The 26,731-nt window shown below is 44.1% G+C and overlaps 1 protein-coding gene and 1 long non-coding RNA gene across 9 annotated transcripts; one reads left to right on the forward strand and one right to left on the reverse strand.

Moving 5' to 3' along the window:
* The first annotated feature begins 21 nt into the window (after nucleotides 1-21).
* TMEM169 (transmembrane protein 169) lies at nucleotides 22-22,961 on the forward strand. Of its 3 annotated transcripts, none has more exons than XM_040476185.1 (4): nucleotides 22-128; nucleotides 2,868-2,924; nucleotides 18,034-18,398; nucleotides 20,757-22,961. In XM_040476185.1, the coding sequence occupies exons 3-4, from the start codon at nucleotides 18,128-18,130 to the stop codon at nucleotides 21,377-21,379; spliced, it is 894 nt and encodes a 297-aa protein (XP_040332119.1). In that variant the 5' UTR covers nucleotides 22-128; nucleotides 2,868-2,924; nucleotides 18,034-18,127; the 3' UTR covers nucleotides 21,380-22,961. The 3 variants fall into 3 exon arrangements, with proteins under 3 accessions (XP_040332119.1, XP_040332120.1, XP_040332121.1); XM_040476187.1 differs by having other exon boundaries at nucleotides 27-124; XM_040476186.1 differs by lacking the exon at nucleotides 2,868-2,924.
* Nucleotides 152-26,711, reverse strand: LOC121031037 (uncharacterized). 6 transcript variants are annotated; one of them, XR_005790524.1, is made up of 4 exons: nucleotides 26,327-26,711; nucleotides 25,894-26,064; nucleotides 618-742; nucleotides 152-394 (listed from the first exon to the last, which is right to left on the reverse strand). It is a non-coding gene; the product is annotated as an uncharacterized LOC121031037 (long non-coding RNA). The 6 variants fall into 6 exon arrangements; XR_005790523.1 differs by having other exon boundaries at nucleotides 152-397; XR_005790521.1 differs by lacking the exon at nucleotides 618-742.
* Nucleotides 26,712-26,731: the final 20 nt, after the last annotated feature.

The following is a 26,731-nucleotide window of genomic DNA, read 5'->3' on the forward strand; positions in this document are numbered from 1 at the left end:
GCCCCGCCCCGTGGCCCCACCCGCACGCCGAGGCAGGTCCCCAGCCTCCCAGCGGATGGCTGCTCCCGGGAGGCGGCTTCCTGACTCCGTCTGGGTCCTCCGCCAGACTTTGTCCCCGGCACGTGTAGGTGAGACTGCTTGTTCGTTGCTTTTTCTTTCTTTCTTTTTTTTTTATTTCGATGCCATTGTGGGGACCGGAGGAAGGGAAGCAGACAAAAAGCGGGCGTGTGCTCTCTCGAAAAATTCAATCCTCAGTGCTATAGCTCTCGTGGTTAATTAAGATGAAATAAATCTCCAGGGCATCTGGGGAAAGAGAGGCTGCAGCTCGGGAGCCCTGCTGCGCCCGCCTGCCTCCGACGTCCATGGATGCTCTGGCTCCAGTGGCTGTGGACCTCTGCTGGGAAGGAAAGAGGCAGGATTAGCCGCGGGGGAAGAAATCTGGCCTCCGGATCCTTTGGAAGAGACCCCGAGGAGGGGGAGGGGGGAGGGAGTGAAGGGTGCCGTTGCAGTAATCCACAGAACCAAGATACTAAATGATTTTAAAAAATAAACTAGAACCCACCTCCAACTCGTCTCCCTTTCCCCGCCCAGCAATGAACAGAAGAGGCAACATTTACCAGGTTTGAGATCTAATCCATTTCAGCCGGGCATAAATTGATGAGTCTGCGTGCTGTCTGCAAGAACGCATCTGTAGGTGCGTGAGATCCTATCCTCCAGTTCATTCCTTAGGGAAGCGAGCATCCTGAGGATGGGGGAAATTTCTTACCGGCGGTTTGATACCCAGTAACGGTGAGTTATTATTATTCAGATCCTCCTCCGTATCGTCTAGCTTCATGCTGTCAACCCACCAGAGTGAGCTTATACCTGGACTGGCCTAGTGAGACGTGGCCTAAGAATTTGGCAAATCTGGGGGATGTGTGTGGTGCTGTGGTCTTCACAATCCAGGCAAGATGCTATTTCTAAGTCTGCAGTCAGAGTACTGTATTTTCCCCTGCAAGGTATTGAGATGTTGTAAAAGCAAAGAAATGCCATCATTCTTTTGTTGGGCCCACCCATCAGCTGGTTATTCACAAAGCTAATTAGAAATGGGGTTTGTTGAAAGTGGAATCAGATATCACTTCCTCTCTGGCCCTCCATCCCCCTGCCCTTCTCTGACCTCCTTTAAGAAATACTTGCCCGTCTGTCTTTGCAGATGACAGCTTCCAATCTACACTCATTAAAGAAGGGAAGAAATCTCTTTATCCTCCCATTTGCTAGATAGTGATTTGATTCCAGTGACAAAGTATTTTTCTTAAACAGGAAGAGAAACAGTGAGTCAATTCTGAGGGCTTTCCTATTCCAGAAAATTCCATGCTTTCTTTCTTGGGAGCAAAGAGCACCTTAAATTTCTTTTAAAGATAATTTCATCAAAGATATAATTTAATGTGGTTTGAGACATGGTTTGGACCTGTGGATTCACAGAGCTGTGGCTGCCCAGGTGGGTCAGTGTGTGCCTAGCTGTGCTGCACCTTTGCACGGCAGTTGGGCTGGGGGCGGGGAATTGAGGGATTCTGCAGTCCTCCAGTGAGAAGGTGACTGCACTAGCTTTAAGCCAGTTTTGCCTCTTGAGGATGACAAGGAGCCATTCCTTGGGTGCAAGGAAGTTGCAGTCTGAACAGTCAGAAAGCTCTATTTTTACAGTCCAAAGAGAATCAGTGATTACGAGAGATGTGGGGTCTCTTTTGAGAGATCCTCTGTTAAAATGAAAGGGCCTGTGCTCTTTGCCACTGCCTCTCACTTCACTGAGGGTTTGAAAGTCTGATTAACCCCCAAAGGCCTGGAAGTACAGAAACAGCTGCCTCTTGGAGGCTCTTTGTTTCCAGATTTTAATTCTGGCTTCTGTGTGAGCCATCTCCTCTGTGGGCATCTACGCCAGGCTCCACTGACATTCCTTTGGCTGAATCGAATGCTACCCTGTGCTCTGCATCACTGCCCCCTTTGTCCTAGGGAAAAAGGCATCTCCAGGGCCATGATCCTTTCACACTCCCCCTCTGTCATACCCTATTAGCACTGACTACTGACTCCCTTCATCTTCTGAGATGCTCACGCATCTTTCCACCCCTGCCCCCCACCCCTCCCATCTGCCTGGTAACTTCCTTTTCTCCTGCCTCAAAGCAGCTGCTGGCTCCTACTGACTGAGGCCTGTGAGACTCAGCATTCAGAGAATCTCGGTGCTAAAAGAATGTCAGTGAGGCATCTCGTCACTTCCCACCTAGAAGAAAGAGCAGGCCTGAACCAACTCACCTAAATAAGATTCTTAACCAGCTTTTTCTTAAGCAGTATTTTGCCAATATTTATTGAGTATCTGCCACATGCTGGGTACTGTTTAGGTGTGAATCATACGGTACGGGGGACAGTACAGTTAGGTGTCCTGGCCTTTGGAGAGCTTTTTTTTTTTTTTTTTACTGTTTATTTATGTATTCATTTGAGAGAGAGAGAGAGACCAAGAGAGAGTGCGAGTGGGGGAGGGGCAGAGAGAGAGGGAGACAGAGAATCCCAAGCAGGCTCTGAGCTGTCAGCACAGAGCTCGATGCGAGGCTTGAACTCACAAGTTGTGAGATTGTGACCTGAGCTGAAACCGAGAGTTGGATGCTCAACAGACTAAGCCACCCAGGCGCCCCTTGCCTTTGTAGAGTTTTTATTCTAGTAAATATGTGTGACGGCAGTGGGAATGGAAGGGTAGAAGAGGTATATGTGTCATGGGAGGTAGGACAATAAACAAATAAAAGATTAGACAGTGAAAATCCAGTTTTACAGCTCTTCACAGTAAGATGTGCAAGCTCCTAGTAACCCACTACCATCACTAACAGGAACTCTTTCCTCTGTAGACAGTCAGATGCCTCTGGATGATGAACCAGCCACAGTGTGAAGGCTTTTCAGGACAGGTAGGTTGAGCAATGGCAAGAGAAATACTGCTCCCAGGACCATGAAGGAACAAGGTATAATCTAACTCACAGCCAGTTTGCAGCAACTGGCAAGAAGTTGGGAGGTTGGCAGGTCCTGTTGCCTCATTGTTCCGATCACTTGTCATCAGTCTGAGCTAAATTCCCTTCCACCTTTACATTGGTGCGGCTGTCTTCTTGGCAGGGGCCAGTGGTAATTTTCAGTGGTAAAATAGTTAACATTTTTTTTTCCTAGCCGGCCTATTGCATCTCACGGTGGTAAAATCACAATGCTACTGGCAGAGTATGGAGACTCCAGACAGGTGATAAGTGGCCCTTTGGGTGACAGCTACAGGAATCAGAGAAGAATTGAAAGAGCAGTAAGGCTGGAGCAAGGCACAGTTCACTGCAGTAATAGTAGAAATTAACTTGAAAATGATCATGCTCTACCCTTCCAGCCCCAGTTCAGGTTCCTTGGAAGAGGGAGATGTGTCCATATGGGAAGGGTACAATAAAACAACTCCTGGGGGGTGGGGAATAAAAGAAAACCAACCAACGAACCAAACAAAACAAACAAATAAAACTCCTGATTGTTCTTAAATCAATGGCACAGGGCACCCTGATTTGGAAACTGTATAAACCAAAGGTGGCAGAATAGCAGACCATTTATGTTCTGTTTTGGTTATTTGTGTGGTAATTTATTTAAATTTGGACTAATCATGACAATAAAATCAGGAACTTTCACACGAAATTCCGGACAACCCATACCAAATGGGCCTGCATTTCTCTGTGAAAGCACTTGGTTGAATAGTGGGCTTGGTGGGTTGAAACGATAACTTCCTGTTTCAGACAAGACCTGAACTCTTATGCTTACCATAGCCCCCACCACTCCTTACTGTAGCCAGATGTTGAACCTTGTTGTCATTGCCACTTACTAGCTTTTTTCCAGCCATAATTCATCCATGTGAGTTACTTTCCTTCCTGCAATTAATTGCACATAAGGGCAGAGGCTTCAAAGCTTCCTGGTTTCTCCCCCCACCAAATCCCCAAGTTCTGCAGGGTATCTGGATGGGTTTGGAGAAGGCACTGGATCACATTTGCTCCCGTGACCATCTGGGAGCAGAGAACTGTGAGCAGACTCCAGGAAATTGTGCCTAATAGTGAGAGGTCCTTGAACCAGCAGTGGAACACCACTCTGGAGATGTGTGTTTTGAGCAGGGCTGGGGGCAATTAGTGACTGAGTGATTGGAGGGGGACTGGCCAGCAGGAAGCAAGAACTAGAGTCCTTTGTGATGACTCAGCCCTACAAAGGCATTATAGCTCGATAGGGATGCTCATTTTGTGGTGTTGTGAGTCTTTGGGCTTTTACTGAATGCCTAAGAGCTGTTGGTTTTCTTTTAATAAAACTGCTTTGGGGACACTGTTGGCTAGCTTACTAAAGCAGAGAACACTATCTGTCTTAGTCTGTCCAAGCTGCTATAATAAAAATACCATATACTGGGTGGTTTAAATAACAAATATATTTTTCTCATAATTCTGGATGCTGGAAAATCCAAGATCAAGGTACTGGCAGATCCAGTGTCTGGTAAGAGCCTGATTCCTAGATGGCCATTTTGTTGCTGTGTCTTCACAGGGTAGAAAGAGCAAGAGAGTTCTCTGAGGTCTCTTATATAAGGACACCAATCTCATTTGTGAAGGCTCTACACTCATAACCTAATCACCCCCCAAAGACCCCCACCTCCTCATACTGTCACTTTGGGGGTTAAGATTTCAACACATGAGTTTTGGAGGGCCACAAACATTCACTCCATAATAGCATATAGTATATGGACTTCTAGTGGGTTTTTGGTGGGGCTGAGCCAACATCAATGTGACATCCTTTGTACTCGACGGCTGAGTTGTTTTTTTTTTGTTTTTTTTTTGTTTTTTTTGAGGGGGGTGTAGGGACAGAGGGAGAGAGAGGGAGAGAGGGAGAGAGAGAGAGAGAGAGAGAGAGAGAGAGAGAGAGAATCATAAGCAGGTTCCATGCCCAGCACAGAGCCTGATGGGGGGTTCAATTTCACAACTGAATGAGATCATGACCTGAACCAAAATCAAGAGTTGGACACCTAATGGACTGAGCTAAGCTTTAGAATTTCTGGCCCACCCGGGAAAATAAAAACTGCTTAAATCAGCCATTACCAGGTATGATGTCATTTTATGCTCTAACTTTGAAATGTGTATCCAGATCTGCCTATGCATCAGGGCCAACAAATTAGAACACAGCAAAGAGATTAAGACATAAAATAACTTCTTGGACAATCCTAGTATATTAGGTAGGAGTTTTGTATAGCTGCCGTAAGAGACCAAAATAATCCTGGATTAAAACACGGAAAATACTTTTCTCTCATATTACAACCCAGAGGAAGAGAGTTTATGGCTGTCCCAGCAACTTTGATTCTTTCCATCTCAGTCCACTGTCATCCTTAAGGGGTTGCTTTTGTCTGCGTGGCTGAAAATGGCTTATCAAGTTCACATTCCAGCTCTCAAGAAGGTGAAAAGAGGAAGGAGAGGGCCACACAGGGAAGTTGCACACATCACATCTAATCACATCTTTCGGCCAGAGACTAGTCCTACAACCACACCTAGCCTCAAGGGATGCTGGGACATGTTATCTTTAGGAGGGAAGTAATGCGACCAGCTGAAACCTCCATTATTGGAAGAGAAAGTGGATACAGGAGAACCACTTATCAACTGTACCATAACGGGGCTTCTTAAGCACAGAGGAACTGTTTAATGTCTCTTTATTAAACTTTTCTTCAGCCTCAGTTTTTGACAAAATCAGGCTAATCTTTAATTGCTACCACTTTAGACTGCCCCTCCCAACCCAAATCCTTAATCCAGTCACTTAAAATTTTTTTATTGAACACCTTTCGATGGCCTACTTATACAATACCATTTCCTAGACCCTATAGTCCAGTAGAGGAGATAAACAATGAACAAGTAAAATAACAAGTAAAAGTTACAGATGTTGATAAGTCTTGTACATGAAATAGGCTGTTGTGAGAAAGAATAATGAATAGCAGGATGGGAACCTAGTTGAAGGTTTGGTGTTGGGAAAGCTTTGGAGGAGGTGACAAGTGAACTGAGACTTGGGAGATAGAATGATGGTGGCCATGTGACAGGACGAGATTGGAGCAGATACCAGGCGAGGCACACAGTATTTAAGGCCTCAGGTGCTCCTGAGGAATACATAGGCAGCCAAAGTGATTGTAGTATAGGAGGTATGTATGAAGGAGGTGGTATATTGCATAAGATGGCAGGGTGGGGAGGGGCCACATCACACAAGTCCTTAGGCCACCAGAAAAAGTTTGGATTTTATTTTCTACCAATGAGAAATCACTGGAGGTTTTAAGCAAAAAACAGCATGATTTTATTTGTTTTCAAAAGATATTTCTTACTGTTGAGTGGACAATTGATTGGAAAACAGCAGGAGTAGGAGCCAGAAGACAAGAAGCATTTTTTAGAACCACAGATGAGAAAGGATGGCCCCTTAGACAAGAATGGTAGCAATAGAGATGGGAAAAAGTGACGGATGAATTTAAGAATGCCCTGGAGAATTCCCATCAAGAGTGACTTAAAACCAGTTATTTTATGCATACGAGTCTAAGCATGCTCTTTAAAACCTAGTTTTCCCTTGGGATGACTGAGAATCCAGAGTTAGTGGTTGATTGAGGTTAATATCCTGCTGTACTATATTTGTTAATCATTGGACTGTGCCGTAAGTGGAGAATATGCAAGGCCTGCCTTCCAGAGAAAAGAGCAAAGGCCTATCTCTCCTCTGAATTCTATTGATTATGAAGCCTTGGAAACAGGGGAAATGTGTTTCACTCTCTCTTTTATGGAATCTAGAAGGAAGGAGAAATGTTCAGAACCTGCTTCTCAGATCAAATATTAATGGAATAAAAATGATATTAACCACATAATAAAGTGGACAAAAATGGGGAAGATAACTAAACCTTCCTTTCTTAACAGTTATATCCTATTTCTGAATAGGCATTTTCCTTTCTGCTCTGTCCTATCAGATCAAAAGGACATAGTGTCTACTACGTGTCCAGTCACAGGGTCTTACCACGGGAGGTGAAGAAGCGTAAGACAGTTCCTGATTTCTAAAATTTTATAATCTCCCTGGGAAGATGAATGAAAACTAATGAGGTCATTCATACTCAATACAAGGTGATATGAAATGCTACATAATTAAGCACTGAGAGAGCATAGTACCAATAGCAGAGGCTCCTGAAATACAGAGTAGGAGAAGGCAAAAGAAAGGGATTAGAAACTAACATTAGGGAAGTATCAATCCATCCTAGGCATTTGACCCTTGAACACTTAGTCCATTGTCCCCACTGGTCTGCAACAACAGGACTGGGGTGGGGAGAGATGGGTGTGCTGGGGTAGTCACAGAAGGGGACACCAGTGATTGAGTCTGTCTTGCCCCAGGCTCGAAAGGGGTGGAGGAAAGTGAAGATGGTGTTAAAAGCAACATAAGTAGATATGTCAACTAGTCATGCTGTGGGGAAGGGGAAAAATTGCTACTGAATCCAAAGGTGGGGCATGAATTGGAGAACCTCAAACACCAAGCAGACCCTTTAGATATATTTTAGTCCAGAATGGCAAGATAGTGATGATTACTGGACAACATAAAAGTGATGTTTTGGGGCGCCTGGGTGGCACAGTCGGTTAAGCATCCGACTTCAGCCAGGTCATGATCTCGCGGTCCGGGAGTTCGAGCCCCGCGTCAGGCTCTGGGCTGATGGCTCAGAGCCTGGAGCCTGTTTCCGATTCTGTGTCTCCCTCTCTCTCTGCCCCTCCCCCGTTCATGCTCTGTCTCTCTCTGTCCCAAAAATAAATAAATGTTGAAAAAAAAATTAAAAAAAAAAGTGATGTTTTGTTCTGTTAATCACCATTTAAAATGGTTGATGAAGAATTCTGGAATGACAGGCTGAGAAACCAGCTTGGAGGAAGTAGTAGGAGAGTGTGCTCCAGCGTGGGATGGGGTGGGGGAGTAGAGATTCAAAGGGAGAGATGAACAAAGAGATTTCCTGGGAATGATTGGCAGGACTTAGAGACGGATTACTATTAGAGACGTGGGAATATATCCCTAAGATGTGAAACGGACTCATCAAAGACAACTCTAGGGGTTTAAGTATAGAATCTTGGGTAAATGTTGGCAGGCAGCATGGCCCAATGAATAGAGCATGGGCTTTGAAACTAGCAAACCTGGGTTCAAGTCCCAGCCTCATCACCATGTCACCTTGAGCAAATTACTCCTCTAAATGGGGATAATAATAATACCTATTAAAAAAAAAATAGTACCTACTTGATTGGTTTGCTGTAACAATTAAACAATATGATTACACCAAGGAGTTCTGGTTTTTACTGATTTTAAGTCCAAATGTCCTCATTTGTAAAACAGTATTTGTTTTATAAGATTGTTGTGCCTGAGACAATTGTATAATATCTGGCACATAGTATTGTCCAAAAAATATTAAAATATAATTAAATAGGAAAATGCATATGTAAGCAATTAACACAGAACCTAACAAATTATACAGTCAGTAAATGTTATCTTTTATGAATAGGAACAGCGTAAATGTTGTAGGGTTTCCTTCTTCATCCCTTTCTCCTTTCCCTTCTCTGTTTTCCTGTCCTCTTGGTAATCTAAGAGGTTAAGTCTGCTAGAAATAAAAATGATGAGTTTGGTTTGAACATGCTCAGCCAGACATGGCAAGATATTTAAGTGGAGAATATCTAGATGATATATTAATTCTATATAATTAATTCTATATTTGGGCATTCTTGACATAGAGGTATCGATAGTCAGGAAGGCTGCATATTTCAACAGGAAGAAGAAAATGTGCTGTTGAGAATAGAGGGCAGTCAGTTGAGAATTGAGTCTCAAAAGCACTGGCTATTACAGTCAAGGAGACAAGGGAGTAGAGGCAGACTGAGGGCATGAGAAGTAGCAAGAGAATGACGGGAGAAAGTCAAAGGAAGGGGGCGCCTCGGTTGGTTAAGCAGCTGACTCTTGATTTCGGCTCAGGTCATGATTCATGAGTTAAAGTTGTGAGCTCAGAGCCTGCTTCAGATCCTCTAGCTCTCTCTCTCTCTCTGCCTGTCTCCCACTTGTGCTCACTCTCTCTCTCTCAAAAATAAATAAACATTAAAAAAAGGAAGGAGGGGCGCCTGGGTGGCGCAGTCGGTTAAGCGTCCGACTTCAACCAGGTCACGATCTCACGGTCCGTGAGTTCGAGCCCCGCGTCGGGCTCTGGGCTGATGGCTCAGAGCCTGGAGCCTGTTTCCGATTCTGTGTCTCCCTCTCTCTCTGCCCCTCGCCCGTTCATGCTCTGTCTCTCTCTGTCCCAAAGATGAATAAACGTTGGAAAAAAAAAAAAAAAAAAGGAAAGAAAGAAAGTCAAAGGAGGTAAGGGAAGGTTCAAGAATGACTTGTAAATAAGGAGAATCAGATGGTAAAATGATCACTGCGGTCACACTGGTGACTTTCAAGGCTGTATTCCACCTAGAAAAGAGTGGCTCTATCACCAAAGGCAAGAGGAATGAGGTTGAGATAGCAAAAAGTGAAAAAACAAACACAAATCAAACCAAGAAAACAGAAATACAAACTCATCAGCTGTCTACTGCAACCACCGCTAACACTTGACTTCTAAATCTTGGTTGGGAAATTCTGGGCTTTGAAGTTATGCAAAGGCTTATATTTAAGTTATCACACTTCTTTATATAATGGTGAGCTTGTTGAGATGTGGAAATGAGGTAACATGTAAAAAACTTACCTTACAGCCTGGCACATAAGGCTTGGTAAATGCTCATTTCCTGGCCTGTTCCTTATCTCTCCAAATGACTTACCTGTGTGTGTGTGTGTGTGTGTGTGTGTGTGTGTGTGTGTGTGTGTTGGAAAGGAGTTTGGGAGTAGGGAGAAAAAGATGGTAAAGGGAACAGGACATTGGGAGGAAAACTGGTAACGAGTGACTATAGATTATTTGGTGAAGAAGCTTAGTTGTGAAAGGGAGAAACAGGACATCGTATAGAATAAGTGGCAAAGTGAAACCAGTTTTTCTAGGCAGGGAATTCTGGGATTGTTTGTAGTTAAAACGGAACCAGTGAAGGGGAGAAGTTGGAAGTATTAGAGAGGGAGAAACTCAAGGATGTGGAAGAGGTAGGATCAAGAGTACAGTTGAGGGGCGCCTGATTGGCTCAGTCAGAAAAGCATGTGACTCTTGGTCTTGGGGTTGTGAGTTTGAGCCCCATATTGGGTACAGAGATGGCTGAAAAAATAAATAAACTTAAAAAAAAAAAGTACAGTTAAAGTAGTCAAGAAGAAAATCTGCTCCCAGATCACTCACTCTGGGGGAAACGAGACACAGTTGTGAGGAGACTCATACAGCCCATGGAGAGGCCCAGGAACTGAGTCAGCACCACGTGAGTGTGCCATCTTGGAAGCAGATCCTCTAATCCCATCCAAGCCTTCAGATGACTGCTGCCCTGCCATCTTCAGAGACCTTGAGACAGAACCATCCATCTAAGGCACTCTCACATTTCTGACCCACAAAAGCTATTCACGGGAGAGCCACAAAGTTATTAAGAGAATTAAATTGACAGAATACTAAAGGGTTCAGAAACTGTCCAAAAGAAAAAAAGGCCTTTGGATCCCCAAATTCTTTAGGTAGAAAGCAGACTAAGAAGCCTACCCACCACTCAGCTGAGGCACTCCCAGATTCCCGACACACAGAACTGTGTAGGATATAACACGGTTGTTTTTTTAAATCTCTAAATTTGGGGTAATTTGTTAAATGACAATCGATAACTAGTATACTTTGCTCTGAGACACATCTGATCAAATGAGATCAGCAAGCAAATAGAATTAAAAAGTTCCCACAAATTTAGGAAAAACCTTGATAACAAGTAATCACCAGAAGTAGTTTTAAACCTGTTTGATCAACAACTGCCTATGTGAATATGCTTTTGGATATTCCCAAAAAGCATGGCCCACCCATCAGTGAAAGCCCCAGTCGGCCAGTCAGGGGCAAATTCACTAACCTCACTGACTTTTAGAAATGAGATACTGACTCTAACGGGCTGGTTTCCCAAAGCATCACTACTGAGGGAAGTTGTTGTTGATCAATTGAACAGCTTTACAACTCGTTCTGATGGCTACTTTTTACCACAGCTACAGAGTCATCTTTTCCTAAGTTGGTGGAACCATTTAGTACTCTCAAGCTCCAAGCATGCATTTATTTTGCCCTACCACATCCCCCTAGGTGCCACCCTGTCAACAATGAGAGAGAACAAGTTGAACAAGAAAAATGGGGTTTGCAAGTTGGCCTTCTCTCCTCTAGTCTTTGGAATTCCTATCTCCCTCTAAACATGTTAGTACATCTTTTTTTTTTTTAATTTTTTTTTTAACGTTTATTTATTTTTGAGACAGAGAGAGGCAGAACATGAACGGGGGAGGGTCAGAGAGAGAGGGAGACACAGAATCGGAAGCAGGCTCCAGGCTCTGGGCCATCATCAGCCCACAGCCCGACACGGGGCTCGAACCCACGGACCGTGAGATCATGACCTGAGCTGAAGTCGGACACTCAACCGACTGAGCCACCCAGGCGCCCCAACATGTTAGTACATCTTAAAAGAAGAGGAAAGGGGTATAGAAGTGAACCAAAATGGTGAAGCACCTTCTTCCCGCTCTGGGGAAGCTTGGGTCCTTAGAAGATACCTTTCCTCAGCCTGAGATGTGCTTGAGGGCTCCACCCCTAGTTTAAAAACTCCCACTGTGTAGAAGGGTCAGGGAAGGCCCTTCGCAGGCTGCCTGGGAAACCACAGAGGAAAATAGAAGCTCTAAGTTGGAAAACACTGGATTATACTAGCCTCCTGTCAACCTTAAAAATAGAATATCTAGTTATTTTACCAGCAGAATGAGTTTATGCAGGAATGGCAAAGGAATTGCAACTCAGGACAAGCAAGCTATGATGAACCATAGACAAGTCCCAAGAGACAAAGGGAAGGTCTGCTTTTACTAGGTTTTAGGAGGAAATTGGGGAGGGTTGTTTTGAACAAGTTCATTGAAGAACAAGAGTTCAAGGCTGTGGCAGTTTCTCATTGGCTGCAAGCAGTGGTTAGTGAATTGTTGCTGGGACAGAAAAAGATCAGCCTTCCTTTTCATAAAAGCAGGAGATAAAATTCCAAGTGAAAAATGGCCTTAAGATAATTGTCCAGCTAGGGCGCCAGGGTGGTTCAGTTGGTTAAGTGGCTGACTTCAGCTCAGGTCATGATCTCCCAGTTTGTGGGTTCGAGCCCCACATTGGGCTCCGTGCTGACAGTTCAGAGCCTGGAACCTGCTTTGGATTCTGTGTCTCTCTGTCTCTCCAAAATAAATGAACATTAAAAAAAAAAAAGAAGAGGGGCGCCTGGGTGGCGCAGTCGGTTAAGCGTCCGACTTCAGCCAGGTCACGATCTCGCGGTCTGTGAGTTCGAGCCCCGCATCAGGCTCTGGGCTGATGGCTCGGAGCCTGGAGCCTGTTTCCGATTCTGTGTCTCCCTCTCTCTCTGCCCCTCCCCCGTTCATGCTCTGTCTCTCTCTGTCCCAAAAATAAATAAATGTTGAAAAAAAAAAAAATTAAAAAAAAAAAAAGAAGATAGTTGTCCAGATAATTCTTAATTTTCTCTCTCTGCTGTTTGCACAGGTTGCACAGGTTGAGTGATACCTATGTGACAGTTCTCCCGTCAGGGCTTCTGGACTCCATTTTAAATGAAGTTTCTTTTATTTATTTTTATACTCTCAAGCTCTGAGATTTGTACGTTAGGGTAAATATAAAGTGTTGTGCTCAGAGGTCACCCACATCCTAGAATTACCTTGATATTGATGGGGTTTGAAGTGTTGGGGTTCCAAGCTGATGACCAAGAAAGAATTCTTGAGACGTCTTCGGTGTAAAAAGGTAGTTTTATTAAAGCACCAGGACGGGACCCGCGGGCAGAAAGAGCTGCCCCAGGATTGTGAGGAGTGACTGACTATACGCTTCGGAGTTGGGGGACATAAAGGCAAGGGAAGTTACACGTGTGGGCCTTCCAAAGGCAAGGGCATATGCCAAAAGAAGACACAGGATTCTGGAGGCCTGGCTGTTGTCAGGCTAAGGTTGTGTTTCCCTCTAGCAAAGCGTTAACATTAAGACAGTTAGGAGTTCTTGAAAGAAATGTTATATTCTGCTTGCACTGAGTCTTTGTCTATGGGCTGCAGGTTATAAGGAAATTTAATTTTATCTACCATTTCCTTCTGCCTTTGTTTCGCACATCAGCATGACTTACCGAGCATCAGTTTTACTAGAGGACTTGCACCAGGGAAAACATTTTTATATTAAATGCAGACTCTTAGAAAGTAGAATTCAAAATTCACAAACATTTTTATTTTTTATTTATTTTTTTCAAAGTTTATTTCTGACAGAGAGAGAGAGAGAGAGAGAGAGAGAGAGCGAGCTAGGGAGGGGCAGAGAGAGAGGGAGACACAGAATCCGAAGCAGGCTCCAGGCTCTGAACTGTCAGCACAGAGCCCGACGCGGGGCTCGAACTCACGAACCGTGAGATCATGACCTGGGCTGAAGTGGGACGCTTAACCAACTGAGCCACCCAGGCGCCCCCACAAACATTTTTAATAACAAACCTCTGGCCTTAGGGAAAGCTACAGCCTAACCTTCCAGTCCTTTCTGGCTGGATGTCTACTCTCTTCTGCACTGGGGCTACTTTGGTAGGAGAGCACTGTTTGAGCTTCTTGATACCATTAAGGCAAACATAAATACTCCTTAAGGTAATGTCAATATTCTAGTGATTGTGTTCTTTGTCTTCTAGATATGTTTATTTCAGGAAGCCTTTGTGTCCTGGATCTCTCTGTTTTTAGGTGTGTAATCTAAGATGTCTTTCAGTCTGGCCACTTGCATGTGTAAGATTGTGAAGATAATGAAGCTCTTTCTGTTTAAACAGCCTCCCCTTCCCCAGGCAACATCAGGCTGTGAGGAGGACTTCCCATAACGTTCCACTTACACCTGTGGGCATCTTCAGTTCTGTCACTTAGCACCTTCTTTGTCCCAGTCCCTGGGCAATGTGTTCCAGATACCTGCAAGGTGATTAGGACTAAGTACCTGCAATCCAGTGGAGAGACTGAGAAGAAAATTAACAACTGGAGGACAAAGGAGGACCTGGGCGAGAGGGCAGTAAGCCAGAGCTACTTGCTGGGAAGGTAGTTCAGCCTTTCAGGGGGAAAAGTCGTTCCATTGGTCTTAAGATGCATCCAAATTTTAGAAACATTAAGATGAGGAAAAAAAATGTGTGTTTTGGCATTTGAAGAAATGTGATATAGAGTCAGCCTTGTCACATGATAATATCAAAGATGCATAATTTTAATACAGGAGCTTTGCTTCAACTTGAGTAGCGCTTAGAGCCTAGTTAGATTTTTTGGTCTGTTATTTTTGCCCCCCTGGCAGAGCCAGCCCACTAAACATTAGGACCATTTAACACAAATGAGAGGAGAAGCCTTGTTACTGAGCATAAAGAGAAACCAAGGAGTGTGCATGTGGGATTGAAAGAGAGGAAAAACTCAGAGACCACTGAAGGAAATTGAGAACAAAAATAACAGCAAACTGTCAACCTGGAGTCATAGAGAGTGGCCAGTGTCCAGGATCCTGGGGTGGCAGGGTTATGAGTAGAATCTAACAATTCTCAAGGAGTTGTTTGTGAACCGGGGAATTTGCTAAATAGTTTTTACCAAGTATAAACAGGTATTTATTTGGTAAATAGTTTAGAAATTTTTCATATTAATAGAAGTTGTTGTTGTAGTCAGATATTTTCCCAGTATAATTACCAATAATATTGGATAACAACAAGGCTGTTTGCCTCCTCTACCCAGTTTAAAACTGGGTTTGTTAAAAGTACATGTGAAGGGGGCACCTGGGTGGCTCAGTTGGTTAAACATCTGACTCTTGATTTAGGCTCAGGTCATGATCTCACAGTTGGTGAGTTCAAGCCCCACATTAGGCTCTGTGCTGTTGGTTCAGAGCTTCCTTGGGATTCTCTCTCCTCTTTCTGCTCCTCCCCTGCTCTTTCTCTCAAAAATAAATAAATAAACTTAAAAATTTTGGGGGGGACCTGGATTGCTCAGCCGGTTAAGCTTCTGGCTTTGGCTCAGGTCATGATCTTGTGGTCTGTGAATTCGAGCCCCACATCAGGCTCTGGGCTGACAGCTCAGAGCCTGGAGCCTGCCTTGTATTCTGTGTCTTCCTCTCTCTCTCTGCCCCTCCCTGTTCACACTCTGTCTCCCTCTTTCTCTCTCAAAAATAAACGTTAAGGGGCGCCTGGGTGGCGCAGTCGGTTAAGCGTCCGACTTCAGCCAGGTCGCGATCTCGCGGTCCGTGAGTTCGAGCCCCGCGTCGGGCTCTGGGCTGATGGCTCAGAGCCTGGAGCCTGTTTCCGATTCTGTGTCTCCCTCTTTCTCTGCCCCTCCCCCGTTCATGCTCTGTCTCTCTCTGTCCCAAAAGTAAATAAACGTTGAAAAAAAAAAATTAAAAAAAAATAAATAAATAAACGTTAAAAAAATGAAAGTGCATATGAGTGTTCTGGTTAGTAAAGGAAGAAGAAATAAGATAAATGGAATACCACTATTTTGTAACTCCTGATGAATTGATGGGTCTAGACAGTGATCATCAATGGGTACCAATTTCACAAGAAATGGCCAAATTACCATTAAGTGCCTTCACATGGTAGTACAAAATGCCCTCTATAACACTGTCTGGCCAAAACAACCAGCCAGAAACATTCTAACATGAATCTGATCAAGCCTATCTAGCTACCAATTTAGAGGAAATACATGGTTCAGAGGAACACCCTACAGGAATGAGATTAGCAAAATCTACGTCATGGCAATCTGCAGGATAAATGACCCGCCTTCTTTAACAAGGAAATGGGAAAGGAAAAAATTGGAGGGTGAGCATATAGACCTGCACTGTCCAATAGAGTAGTCAGTAGCCACATGCGGCTATTTTTAAATTGGTGAGAATTCAATTAAAAAAAAAAAAAGCAATTCCCCAGTTTATGAGTATCATTTCTAGTGCAATGCAGAAAGTCTAATGGACAGCATTGCTATAGACAAACAATTATAGGATCTGTGTGCATTGCATAGACCTTATTTGGATCCCAATTCTAGAAAATAGACTTTAAATTGTTAAACAGAGAAATTTTAAGTGACTCGATATTTGATGACATTAAAGAATTGTTTTTATTTTTTATTTATTTATTTATTTATTTATTTATTTATTTATTTATTTAGAGTGGGGGGAGGGACAGTGAGAGAGGGAGAAAGAATCCTAAGCAGGCTCCACGCTGTCAGCACAGAGTCTAATGCAGGGCTCAATCCCACTAACTGTGAGATCATGACCTGAGCGGGAATCAAGAGTTGGATGCTCAATCGACTGAGCTACCCCGCTGCCTCAAGAATCGTTTTTAAAAAATGAGGTGTGATGGGGTGCCTCGGTGGCTCAGCTGGTTAAGCATCTAAACTCTTGATTTTGGCTCCGGTCATGATCCCACAGGTTCATGAATCTGGGATGAAGCTCTGGGCTGTCAGTGCAGAGCCTGCTTGGGATTCTTTCTCTCCTGTCTCTCTGCCCTTTCCCCTGTGTGTGCTCTCTCTCTCAAAATAAATAAACTCTACAAAGAAGCTCTTTTTAAGAAATGAGGTGTGATGATGATATTGTGGCTTTTTTTTTTTTTTTTAAGAGAGAGAGAAAGCATGCATGCATGCAAGCGCAGGAGAAGCAGAGACAGAACATTAAGCAGGCTCCAGGCTCAGTGCAGAACCTGACTCGGGGCTTGATCCCATGAGCCTGGGATCATGACCTGAGCTGAAATCAAGAGTCAGACACTCAACCGACTGAGCCACCCAGGCACCCCTGTGGTCATCTTTTTTTTAAAAAAAGAGTCCTTGTATGTAAGAGATACATACTGAAATAGTTAGATAAAATGGTGTCTGAGATTTGCTTTTAAATAAATTGGCTATGAATATTTTGATTACTGTTGAAACTGGGTGAAAGGGACAATGAAATTTCATTAAAATTGTTCTCACTTTTGTACAGGTTTGCCTCTTTCTAGAATAAAAAGGTTCTCCATTTACATATGTTTGAAACTGTTCATAATGACATATTTTTGAGTTTCTGTTTTTGTTGTTGTTGTTTTAAAAAGCATATGAGCACCTAGCTGCCTCAATATGACTAGCTGGGAATTTGCTAGTTTCCCCCTCTTTAGTAGCAGCACTGAAAACATTTCTCTCCCCCCTTAATGGTTCAGTGTACCCAAAACACAGGCCAATCAGTGTCTTCTTTAAAAGATGTTATACAGACTTTCCTCTGTCCCTACCTCTCTTTACCTGGAGGACAGAAAGAGGAGAGAGAATCTTAAAAGCGGAAAAGTATACATCCTCTCTACTGGTCTCCCAGAATGTGATAGGACAAATATCGGGAATTTTCTGGGATCTTGGGCCAACAAGAAGCCAGGAGATGGGTGCCCTTCATAGAATAACACCATGGTAGACATGGTTGGTGATGTTGTGCCATCTTTGGGGAGCTTACTGAAAGTTGCTTTCATCCACTTGAGTGTAGTTGTAATGCAGGTCTCGGCAGCCAGAAGCCTGAAGTACTGGTCCCCGCCATCCAAATCGCCATGTTTGGTGGGAGTGACAATAGTTTTTAACTCCCATTTATCTATAGGGCTTCCTCACCCAACTTCCTTTTACTCAGCATCTGGCTAAACTCAGGAGTTTTGCATGACATTACAAGGTTGTGTAAATGACAATGTATTATTGCAACACACATACAATTTTATTCACAGGAATCCAATTTTGTGAGAGTATTTCCGCAGCACTCCCAAAATACAGTGTTATGAGATGCAAAGGGAGGAGAAGGCTTCTGCCAAGTTGAGAATCATTTCCCAGACCCCTTTCCATCTCACCCTACTTGCTTCCTGTTGATGGCTTTGCTTTCCTATTTTATGTGGAACTTATTGGTGGAACATCTTTGCATAGCCCCATCCAGGAAGAAGCTCTGTGATGTGTGGGTCGTGAGTTTGCTCAAGCAAGTCAGACTCTTCACAAGGAATAGCGAGACGTGAGGACTGGGATGGAAGAGCTGGCACCAGTAGAAGTCCAGGGACAGCTCCCAAGCCCCCACCAGGGCTCTCTGAGGAAGGCCATGGCCGCTGCCCTCGCCCTGGATGGGGAATCCACAATGGGTCGCCGGAAAAAGAAGAGGAAAGAGTCCCGCCCAGAATCTATCATTATCTACCGGTCAGAAAATGAGAAACTGGATGAGGAGCCTGGGGAATCAGAAGGTGGAGACCGACCTAAAGAAGAGGAGGGGGATGATTTCCTAGACTATCCTGCAGATGATGGTAAGTCTCTGGGGCCACTTACTTAAAGCCACAGGAAGGAATGAGGATTCTCCAGAAGATAGACAGGGATTCCCTCAATGACCTATTTCTTCTTGTTGATACAGTTCTTCTCACAATGTTGCAGTCTTCATTCAACAAAGGGACAGTATTTATTAAACATTTACTCTTCTCAGTGATATGTTCTCTTCTCAGTGATATGGAGACCTCTGTCCTTTCTGAACTCCTAGTGTAATAGAAGAGACTGACTTATACACAGAAATTAGTAACACAAGGAGATTATGCTAATTATTTAATACACGTAAGATAAAGAAGCTGATAGTTGACTTTTACAAGAATCGGGAAAATGCAAATTATAACAGCAAGAAGTTATGATATCCCTTTACACATAAGTTGGCCAAAAGTTGGGTAAAATATGATAACATCAATCTGAGAAAATGGATATACTCTCATATACCTCAAGGAGAAATGGAATCTGCTTTACCCACTTTGTAGGGAAGTTTATCAGTATTTATTAAATTCCAAATATGCATATCTTATCGTCTAGAAATTCTTAGTATCTACCCCATGAAACTTACGCCCATAGGCATAAGGATGCATGTATAAGAATGTCTGTTGCTGCTAATGAAGCTGTGGACTGTCTGGATTAAGCATCACCACACAGCAGTAGACAGATGAGGTATATCTATTTGTGTAGATGCTCTAGTCTCTAAGACATAGGCCCACAGTGGACAAGGCAAGCAATGTCCCTGCTCTCATGCAGTTTACCTCCTAGTCAAGAGAAGACAGACAGTGAACAAGTCAGTAAATAAAAGGTAATTTCAGAGAGTGATATGAGTTGCAAAGACAATCAACCATGGTGATGGTGGAGGGCATGGGGGGAGAGATTGCATGGCTGTGCAAGGGCCTCTGAAAAGTGACATTTGAGCTGATATTAAGGAGCTAGCTATGAAATGGTCTTGGGCAGAGCTTGTAGAGGAGGGGGAGCGGCAGGGGCAAAGACCCTACGATGGGAGCACCACTGGCCTATTCAGAGAATGGAGCTATTTCTGTGTAGGGAGTATAGGGAACTGTGGGAGGATGGGCAGAGGTGTTTAAGAGGATTATGCCGGGCCTTGCAATCATAGTAAAGAGTTGGGGGTTGGTTAAAAGTGTAAGGGGAAGTCAGTGGAGGGCTTTTAAGCAAAGGAGAGACACCATCCCATTTATATTTCTAAACAACCACTCTGGCTTCTCTATAAAGAGTGGATTATAAAGGGTAAGAGTGGAAGCTGATGAGAGACTGTCGTATCACTGCAGCCACAACAGCACTAACATAGAGGCCAGGACAGGTGATAGCGGGAGAGACAGCTAGGGAAGAGAGGCAATGTGGAACTTGTTAACGGATCAGAGGCAGGTAGCGAGAGACGGGGAAGAATCAGCAATGATTCCACAGAGAAGTAGGTGGTGGTGTCATTTACTGAGATGCGGGAGATTGTGAAATCCTTAGGTTCTGGGGGAGCAGTACAACTCTTCTATCTGAATAGTCAGAGTCCCGGCCATTCTCCCAGGACCTGCTCTTTAGGCGGGTCCATTAGGTCCCTCTTGCAGTCAGGGAGCGAGAAGTCCTGCCCATACTCTCCCCCACCTCCACTCAGAGACTACTTTCACATTTGAAGGACCACAGACTTCCCTGTTTCAGTATCTCCAGCCTCACTCCAGGACGGATGGCCGAAGGATGGCCGTTTAATGGTGGTGGTGGTATGTGGGTGTGTGCATGTGGAGGGGGGGCATTTGTGATACGGGTGGTGTATGTGTGGTGTGTGTGTGTGTGTGTGTGTGTACAGAGCTTGGGTATGAGGGCTGAGATGACCCCAGGCATGTGAGGAAGCCTTTTCTCATGGAAGCACAGAGACAGGGCTGAGAAGGGAAGGGAAGCAGGGTGCCCATCAGTCTATACACACACGGTGCCATCTTCACACACGCTAGTAGACGCTCCCAAGCAGTATTTTCACAGCACTTATACACTAGAAATAAGATCATTCTAAAGCAGTGTCTGTGGCAAAGTCCCTCACACCTCTTCACATCACAGAGACTGTGCCAAGATTGAGGCCCAGGGAAGTGGGGAGACAACACTCTCCTGCTTCGCCGTTTTCTCAGGGCCCACCCGTGTGGAGGGAGAGTTGACTGGGGGAGTAATAAGACCAGCGGTCACCTTCCTGAGGGAGGTCCACTCAGTCCATCACTGAATCACTGACTCTAGGACTGTGCCAGGTGCTATGAAAACAGGAACTCTTGTACCCAGCCCCCAGCTCAGGGGATGACACTGTGATGAAATGCCCACTCTTCTGACCTTGGCTTCACCTCCTTAATGCCCTGCAGGTATGTGGAACATGCCTTTGGACAGCCGCTATGTCACACTAACCGGGACCATTACTCGAGGGAAGAAAAAGGGCCAGATGGTGGACATCCACGTCACATTGACGGAGAAGGAGCTGCAAGAATTGACGAAGCCAAAAGGGTCATCAAGAGAAGTAACACCTGAAGACAGAAAGGCCTGCCAAATGGGAGTTGACCGTGGGCCCCATGTGGTCCTTTGGACACTGGTCTGCCTGCCTGTAGTCTTTATCCTCTCTTTTGTTGTCTCGTTCTACTATGGCACGATCACCTGGTACAACATCTTCCTCGTGTACAACGAGGAGAGGACCTTCTGGCACAAGATCTCATGTTGCCCCTGCCTCATTCTCTTCTATCCAGTGCTCATCATGGCCATGGCCTCTTCCCTGGGCCTCTATGCTGCTGTGGTCCAGCTCTCATGGTCCTGGGGAGCATGGTGGCAAGCTGCCCGGGACATGGAGAAAGGCTTCTGTGGCTGGCTCTGCAGCAAGCTGGGCCTGGAGGACTGTTCTCCCTACAGCATCGTAGAGTTGCTTGAATCTGACAATATCTCAGGCACTCTCTCCAACAAGGACTCCACCCAGGAAGTAGAAACTTCCACTGTCTAAACTTCCAAGAACTTATTTCCTTCTGTGGTCCCAATAGCCTATATATCATCTTCCAATTCCAGAAGATTTGTTCTTTACATTAGCCCCCTACCCCTCTCAGTTCTGGAAAATCCTAGCCCACACTCTTCTGTCCTACCATCTTGATGGTTCCAGGAGAGCAGGGAACAGAAAAGCAATTTATGCCAAAGCAATCCAGCCATGGGTGAATTCTTCTCATTCCTTGCTCTAAAATGACCATTTATCTGGGACAGGAAGCTTAGTTGTGTGTAAGTTCAGGAGCTTGAAGATACTGGTGCCTGGAACCCAGGGGAGTATGTGACTAAAGGTGACAGGGTGAAAAGGGAGGCGCCAGGGAGACCAAGTTCACCAAAAAGAAGTAGGATGGAGAGAAACAGGAAGCAGGGCTACCACAGTGTAGCAGGGATAGTGTAGTAAAGATCTGTGTGTATCACTTAGATTTTGATTTAGTGGCATATGATTAAAACCCTAAAATATCCGTAGTTCAAATAAGATGGAAGGTTCTTTATTTCTTGTGCAGAAGTCTGGAGGCAGACCATCAGGGGACCTGATGAAGTCATCCAAATCCCAGGCTTTATTCCCCTACCATTAGTAGGAGGTAGCCCTCTTTGTCTTTGTCTTCAACACCTCTGTGCTGACTCCAGCTCCGGCCATCACACCCACCTTTCTGGCAGGGCAGAGGAAAGGGCAAAGTGCCTACCTTCCCTGTTTAAGGAGACTTCCCAGAAGTGTCACTCAACAGTTCTTGGATCTTATTGGCCAGACCTTAGTCACATGACCTCACAAGCGCAAGAGACTGGGAAATGTCTTTTGGTTGGGCAGCTATATTCTAGGCTAAATTTTTGGGTTCTGCTAATTTAAGCAAAAAAAGAAACATGGCTATTTTGGCAGGCATGAAAGAATCTCTGCCTCACAGTAATTACTTAAATATATCCAGATCCCAACGTGCTAATATAGTTTTATTTATTTATTTATTTATTTATTTATTTATTTATTTATTTAGGCCTGAATGTTACACAGAGAATTTATACATAGATACTAGCTATATATACTATGTATATGCTATAAATAGATATTAGCAGCTCATGTACTTTGCAATTAGTCTGTAATGTCATGTGGTTTCAGGGTTTTTAGGAAGGAAGAGTGAACAGTTGAATGCAATTGGTAGCATAACTTTTTTCCTGGTAGTGAAGGCAGGACTGGGCAGTGATATTTAATCTAATCTACATATTAACGATTGTGTAGGGAGGGATTGAAAACTTCCCCCAACAGGGATCAGTAGCCCTAAGCATGTAGAAGACAGAGTTAGCTTTTTGTCTTTTGGCAAGACCTCACTTACAGCCTCACTCACTCAGACCTTTCTGGAGTTTAAGGAACAGTGGCTTTCCACTGTGAAGCTTGTGTCTTCCTGGCCACTAGGGGGTGTAAGCCAGATGAATGCAGTTTGATAGAATCTGAACCTTTTTTCCTTTTTTTAAGGTTATTTATTTATTTTGAGAGAGAGGGAGAGAGAGGGAGAGAGAGGGAGAGAGAGAGGGAGTGCATGGGAGGGGCAGAGCCAGAGGGAGAGAGAGAGAATCCCAAGCAGGCTCTGCATTGTCAGCACAGAGCCCAAACACTGGGGGCTTGGACCCACGAACCTTGAGATAATGACCTGAGCCAAAATCAAGAGTTGGACGCTCAGTTGGACCAACTGAGCCACCCGGGTGCCCCAAACTTTTTTTTTTCCTTTTAAATTTATTCTTGAGGGTGTCTTTCTAATTTCAAAGAATTGAATCCCAAGAGGTCAAGCAGATTTTGGAGGTTTGGATCCTCACAAGAACAGCTGGTGCCCATTTCTTGTTCATGTCTCAGGAAGAAACTGTGGAAAGACCTGCCGTGAATCAAACCAGATGAGTCAGTAGTGCCCTCTCATGGAAGGCCCGGGACATTTGCCTAATGTATGGCGAATGCCACCTTCAGAAGAACCCCTTTTGAAAACAACGACAAAAACTTAGCTTCACACGAAACGAAACAAAACTTTGTCCAGCATTTTTGAAAATAAACTTGGTGCTCTCCAGTGCTTTTGCAGAAATGTAAAAAATTGAAATGAAGACAAAGAAAATAAAAATAAAATCTAATTAACATTTGTTCACATAGCCTTTGAATGTCTCTAAAATGGCTTTGAGTGCTTCAGCCTGCAGAAAACGGATGAGTGTGGTAGCTGTCCTATATATGTATAACCATCTTCATATGGATCCTTATATCTTGAATCTTTCCACTAATTTAAGGGGATTTACCTAAGCCTCCATTAGGAAGTTGCAACCACACTTGTCACATTTTTCTGGGATGAGGGAAACCAATGGCCAAGGCCAAACACAATCATGATTAGGACTAGGGTATAGTGGCCATGGTGGCATGGAGGAAGATGGGGTGAAGGTGAGGTTCAAGGGATTCTTAGATGAAGAGGACATGGCCTTCATCCTAGTTAGGCTCACAACCTAGTGAAAGAAATGGGCTTATAAACTGAAATCATTCAAAAAGGGCTCTAACAAGGTTTGTAAAAGCCTAGACTAGAGGCAGGAAAACTTAAACAGATCTAAAGCGATCTCATCTTTGCTGTCAGCAAATACCTAGAGAATAAATACCATACAGGAACATTCTGTTAGCTCATAGTTATTCAATCTTCATGGTGAATATCAGGAAGGAAGACTATGCTTTCCAACTGCTTTGCAGCCATAATACACTGAGCTGGGTAAACTATAATTAATCCAGCATGATGATATTGCTATTTCTAAACCATCTTGTCTATTGACATTAAGCAATACTTTCATGTCAGTTCAAGTCCAAGGGGGCATAAAACCCTTATTCTGCAGGATTTTCATTTTTTTTTTTTTAACGTTTATTTATTTTTGGGACAGAGAGAGACAGAGCATGAACGGGGGAGGGGCAGAGAGAGAAGGAGACACAGAATCGGAAACAGGCTCCAGGCTCTGAGCCATCAGCCCAGAGCCTGACGCGGGGCTCGAACTCACGGACCGTGAGATCGTGACCTGGCTGAAGTCGGACGCTTAACCGACTGCGCCACCCAGGCGCCCCAGGATTTTCATTTTTTTTTTAAATTTATTTATTCATTTTGAGAGAGAGAGAGAGAGAGAGAGAGAGAGAGAGAGAGAATGAGTAGTGGAGGGGCAGAAAGTGAGGGAGAGAAAGAATCCCACATAGGCTCTGCGCTGTTAGCACAGAGCCTGAGGCAGGGCTCAGACTCAACATGAGATCATGACCTGAGCCGAAACCAAGAGTTTCATGCTTAACTGACTGAGCCACCCAGGCACCCCTCCAGGATTTTCAATATAACAAGATGCTAACTTTTAAAAAGTTTAGATGACCTAAAAGTTTCCTTGTGCCCTTGATGGCCATCCGTTGCAACAGCTTCGTGGATGACATAATTCCCCCCCCCCCCCCCCCCTTTTAAGATGCAAACAAGCAGAAGTACTAGAATCTCTTATTCCTCCCAGGAAAGGAACCTGTACTGGAGAATGTGTGGGTGTGAGAGAGTGGGGAAGAGGGAGGAAGAGGAAGAGAAAAGAGAAGAACTAGAAACGACATGCAAGACAAAAGCACAGACATTGTTGACACAAAATGAACAAACCTTTTAGAATCTCTAAAAGTAAGAGACTTTTATTCAAGCCCAAGTGATGACATGCTCTTTGGAGAATGAAGTTTTTACAGAGATTCATGCTCTTTGGAGAATGAAGTTTTTACAGGGTTATGTACTGTAAGGCACGAATCACCAGCTTAAACGCAAAGGGATGCAGGGAGTACGAGTATTGATCGATAACTCAAGGACAAGATGGGTTCCGTCATCCACAAAGCAGATGTATGATGTACATGTGGCAGCCCATAAATCAGGTTACGTACAGTCATGCTGACTTAGTAAGAAACCTAGAATGGCTTTCTTTGTCTATCAGGCCTTTCGAGAGTTTTTCTCTCATCAACATGAAGGTTACAAATTTCCTTCACCATAGTGAATTTCCAGTAATTCTATCTACTTGTTACATAGAAAAAATTTTTTAAATATTTGAGTTTTAAAAGAACCCCTTGGGTTTGAACCAAAAGCTTGAAGTGATGTGACATGGGCTGTGAACACATGATCAACATTTTTTTAATTAAAAAATGTTTTTATTGTTTTCATTAAAAAACGTTTTTATTAAAACACAAGGACCAGACGTGTGGGCAGAAAAAGCTTGGGATGGTGAGGAGCAACTGGTTATATACTTTTAAGTTGGGGGGTAGGTGGGTGAAGACAAAGGAAGATTCTAAAATGGATTTTCATATATTAAAGATGACTTACAGGATCTTAGAGGTCTGGCTATTGTCAAGCTACAGTTGCTTTTTGCCTCTATCACAGCATTGACATTAAGGCAGTTGTGAGTTCCTTGAGGAATGTCATCCTCTGCCTGTCTCAAGTATTTGTTAATGGCCTGCAAGTTGTAAGGAAATTTAATTTTACTTACATCTTTTTTGCCTTTGTTCTCATCATGAAGAGCCTCCCCAGTTCTATGAGCATGCTCTGAAAATGTCTGACTCCACTGGCACCAGTGGACAACACTGTCTCCCTCCAGGCCCCTCCTTCCTCATGGTATCCTTATCTTTTCAGCTTCAGTTTCTGCTTATCCCAGGCCCATCTGCAAGAGGGAGAGAATCTGGTTGGATTTGATTCCCCGGTTTGGACATAAGTTTGCAGCTACTGTGCAGATTGCCGGACCCTTCGTGCAATCACCTCTCAGCTAGTTGGTCATTCGGTATAGAAGATCGCTGTTTCTGTGCAAGGCTAAAGCAAGCTGGGCACTTTCTTTTGAAAGGGGCAGTGAGCATGTCAGGCACTGTGACTGATAGCCCCCAGATCTAGAACACCTCCCTGGATTTGCTTTTGGAATTAAACCTCACCTCCTCCCTTCCAAGCCGGCAACACTTCAGACTATTGGGAAATCCTTAGCGAGTGCTATGTCCTGCTTCCTGGCCTGTGCACGTCCCATTTCCTCTGCAAAGAAAGGAGTCAATCCCACTCCTGATTGCCTGGAAATCTTCCTTCAGTAGTTGGTTCCAAAGTCATCGCATCTGTTTACTCTTTCATTAGCCCCTTTTTGAAAAACAAAACAAAACAAAACCAAAACCAAAAACGCCCACAACAGGCTTTTAGAGAAGCTAGGTGATTTTCTGGATTCATACTCCTACCCAAAGAACTCGAACTCCAGAACTCTGACACTAACTGCTGCAGGGATTACTCTCAATAACGGCAAAGGGAAGCGAATCTTTGAGAGCAGCGATTCATCTTTACCTAATTCTAAAGAC

The sequence above is a fragment of the Herpailurus yagouaroundi genome, unplaced genomic scaffold (genome assembly GCF_014898765.1).
Source record: "Herpailurus yagouaroundi ecotype Mexico unplaced genomic scaffold, PumYag 140, whole genome shotgun sequence".
NCBI lineage: Eukaryota > Metazoa > Chordata > Mammalia > Carnivora > Felidae > Herpailurus > Herpailurus yagouaroundi.

What these genes read in the sequence shown, in the direction of transcription:
- TMEM169 (XM_040476185.1), top strand. Translation starts at nt 18,128, where the DNA reads ATGGAAGAGCTGGCACCAGTAGAAGTCCAGGGACAGCTCCCAAGCCCC. An exon ending in AGACTATCCTGCAGATGATG is followed by an intron (nt 18,399 to 20,756) that starts GTAAGTCTCTGG and finishes AATGCCCTGCAG; the next exon opens with GTATGTGGAACATGCCTTTG.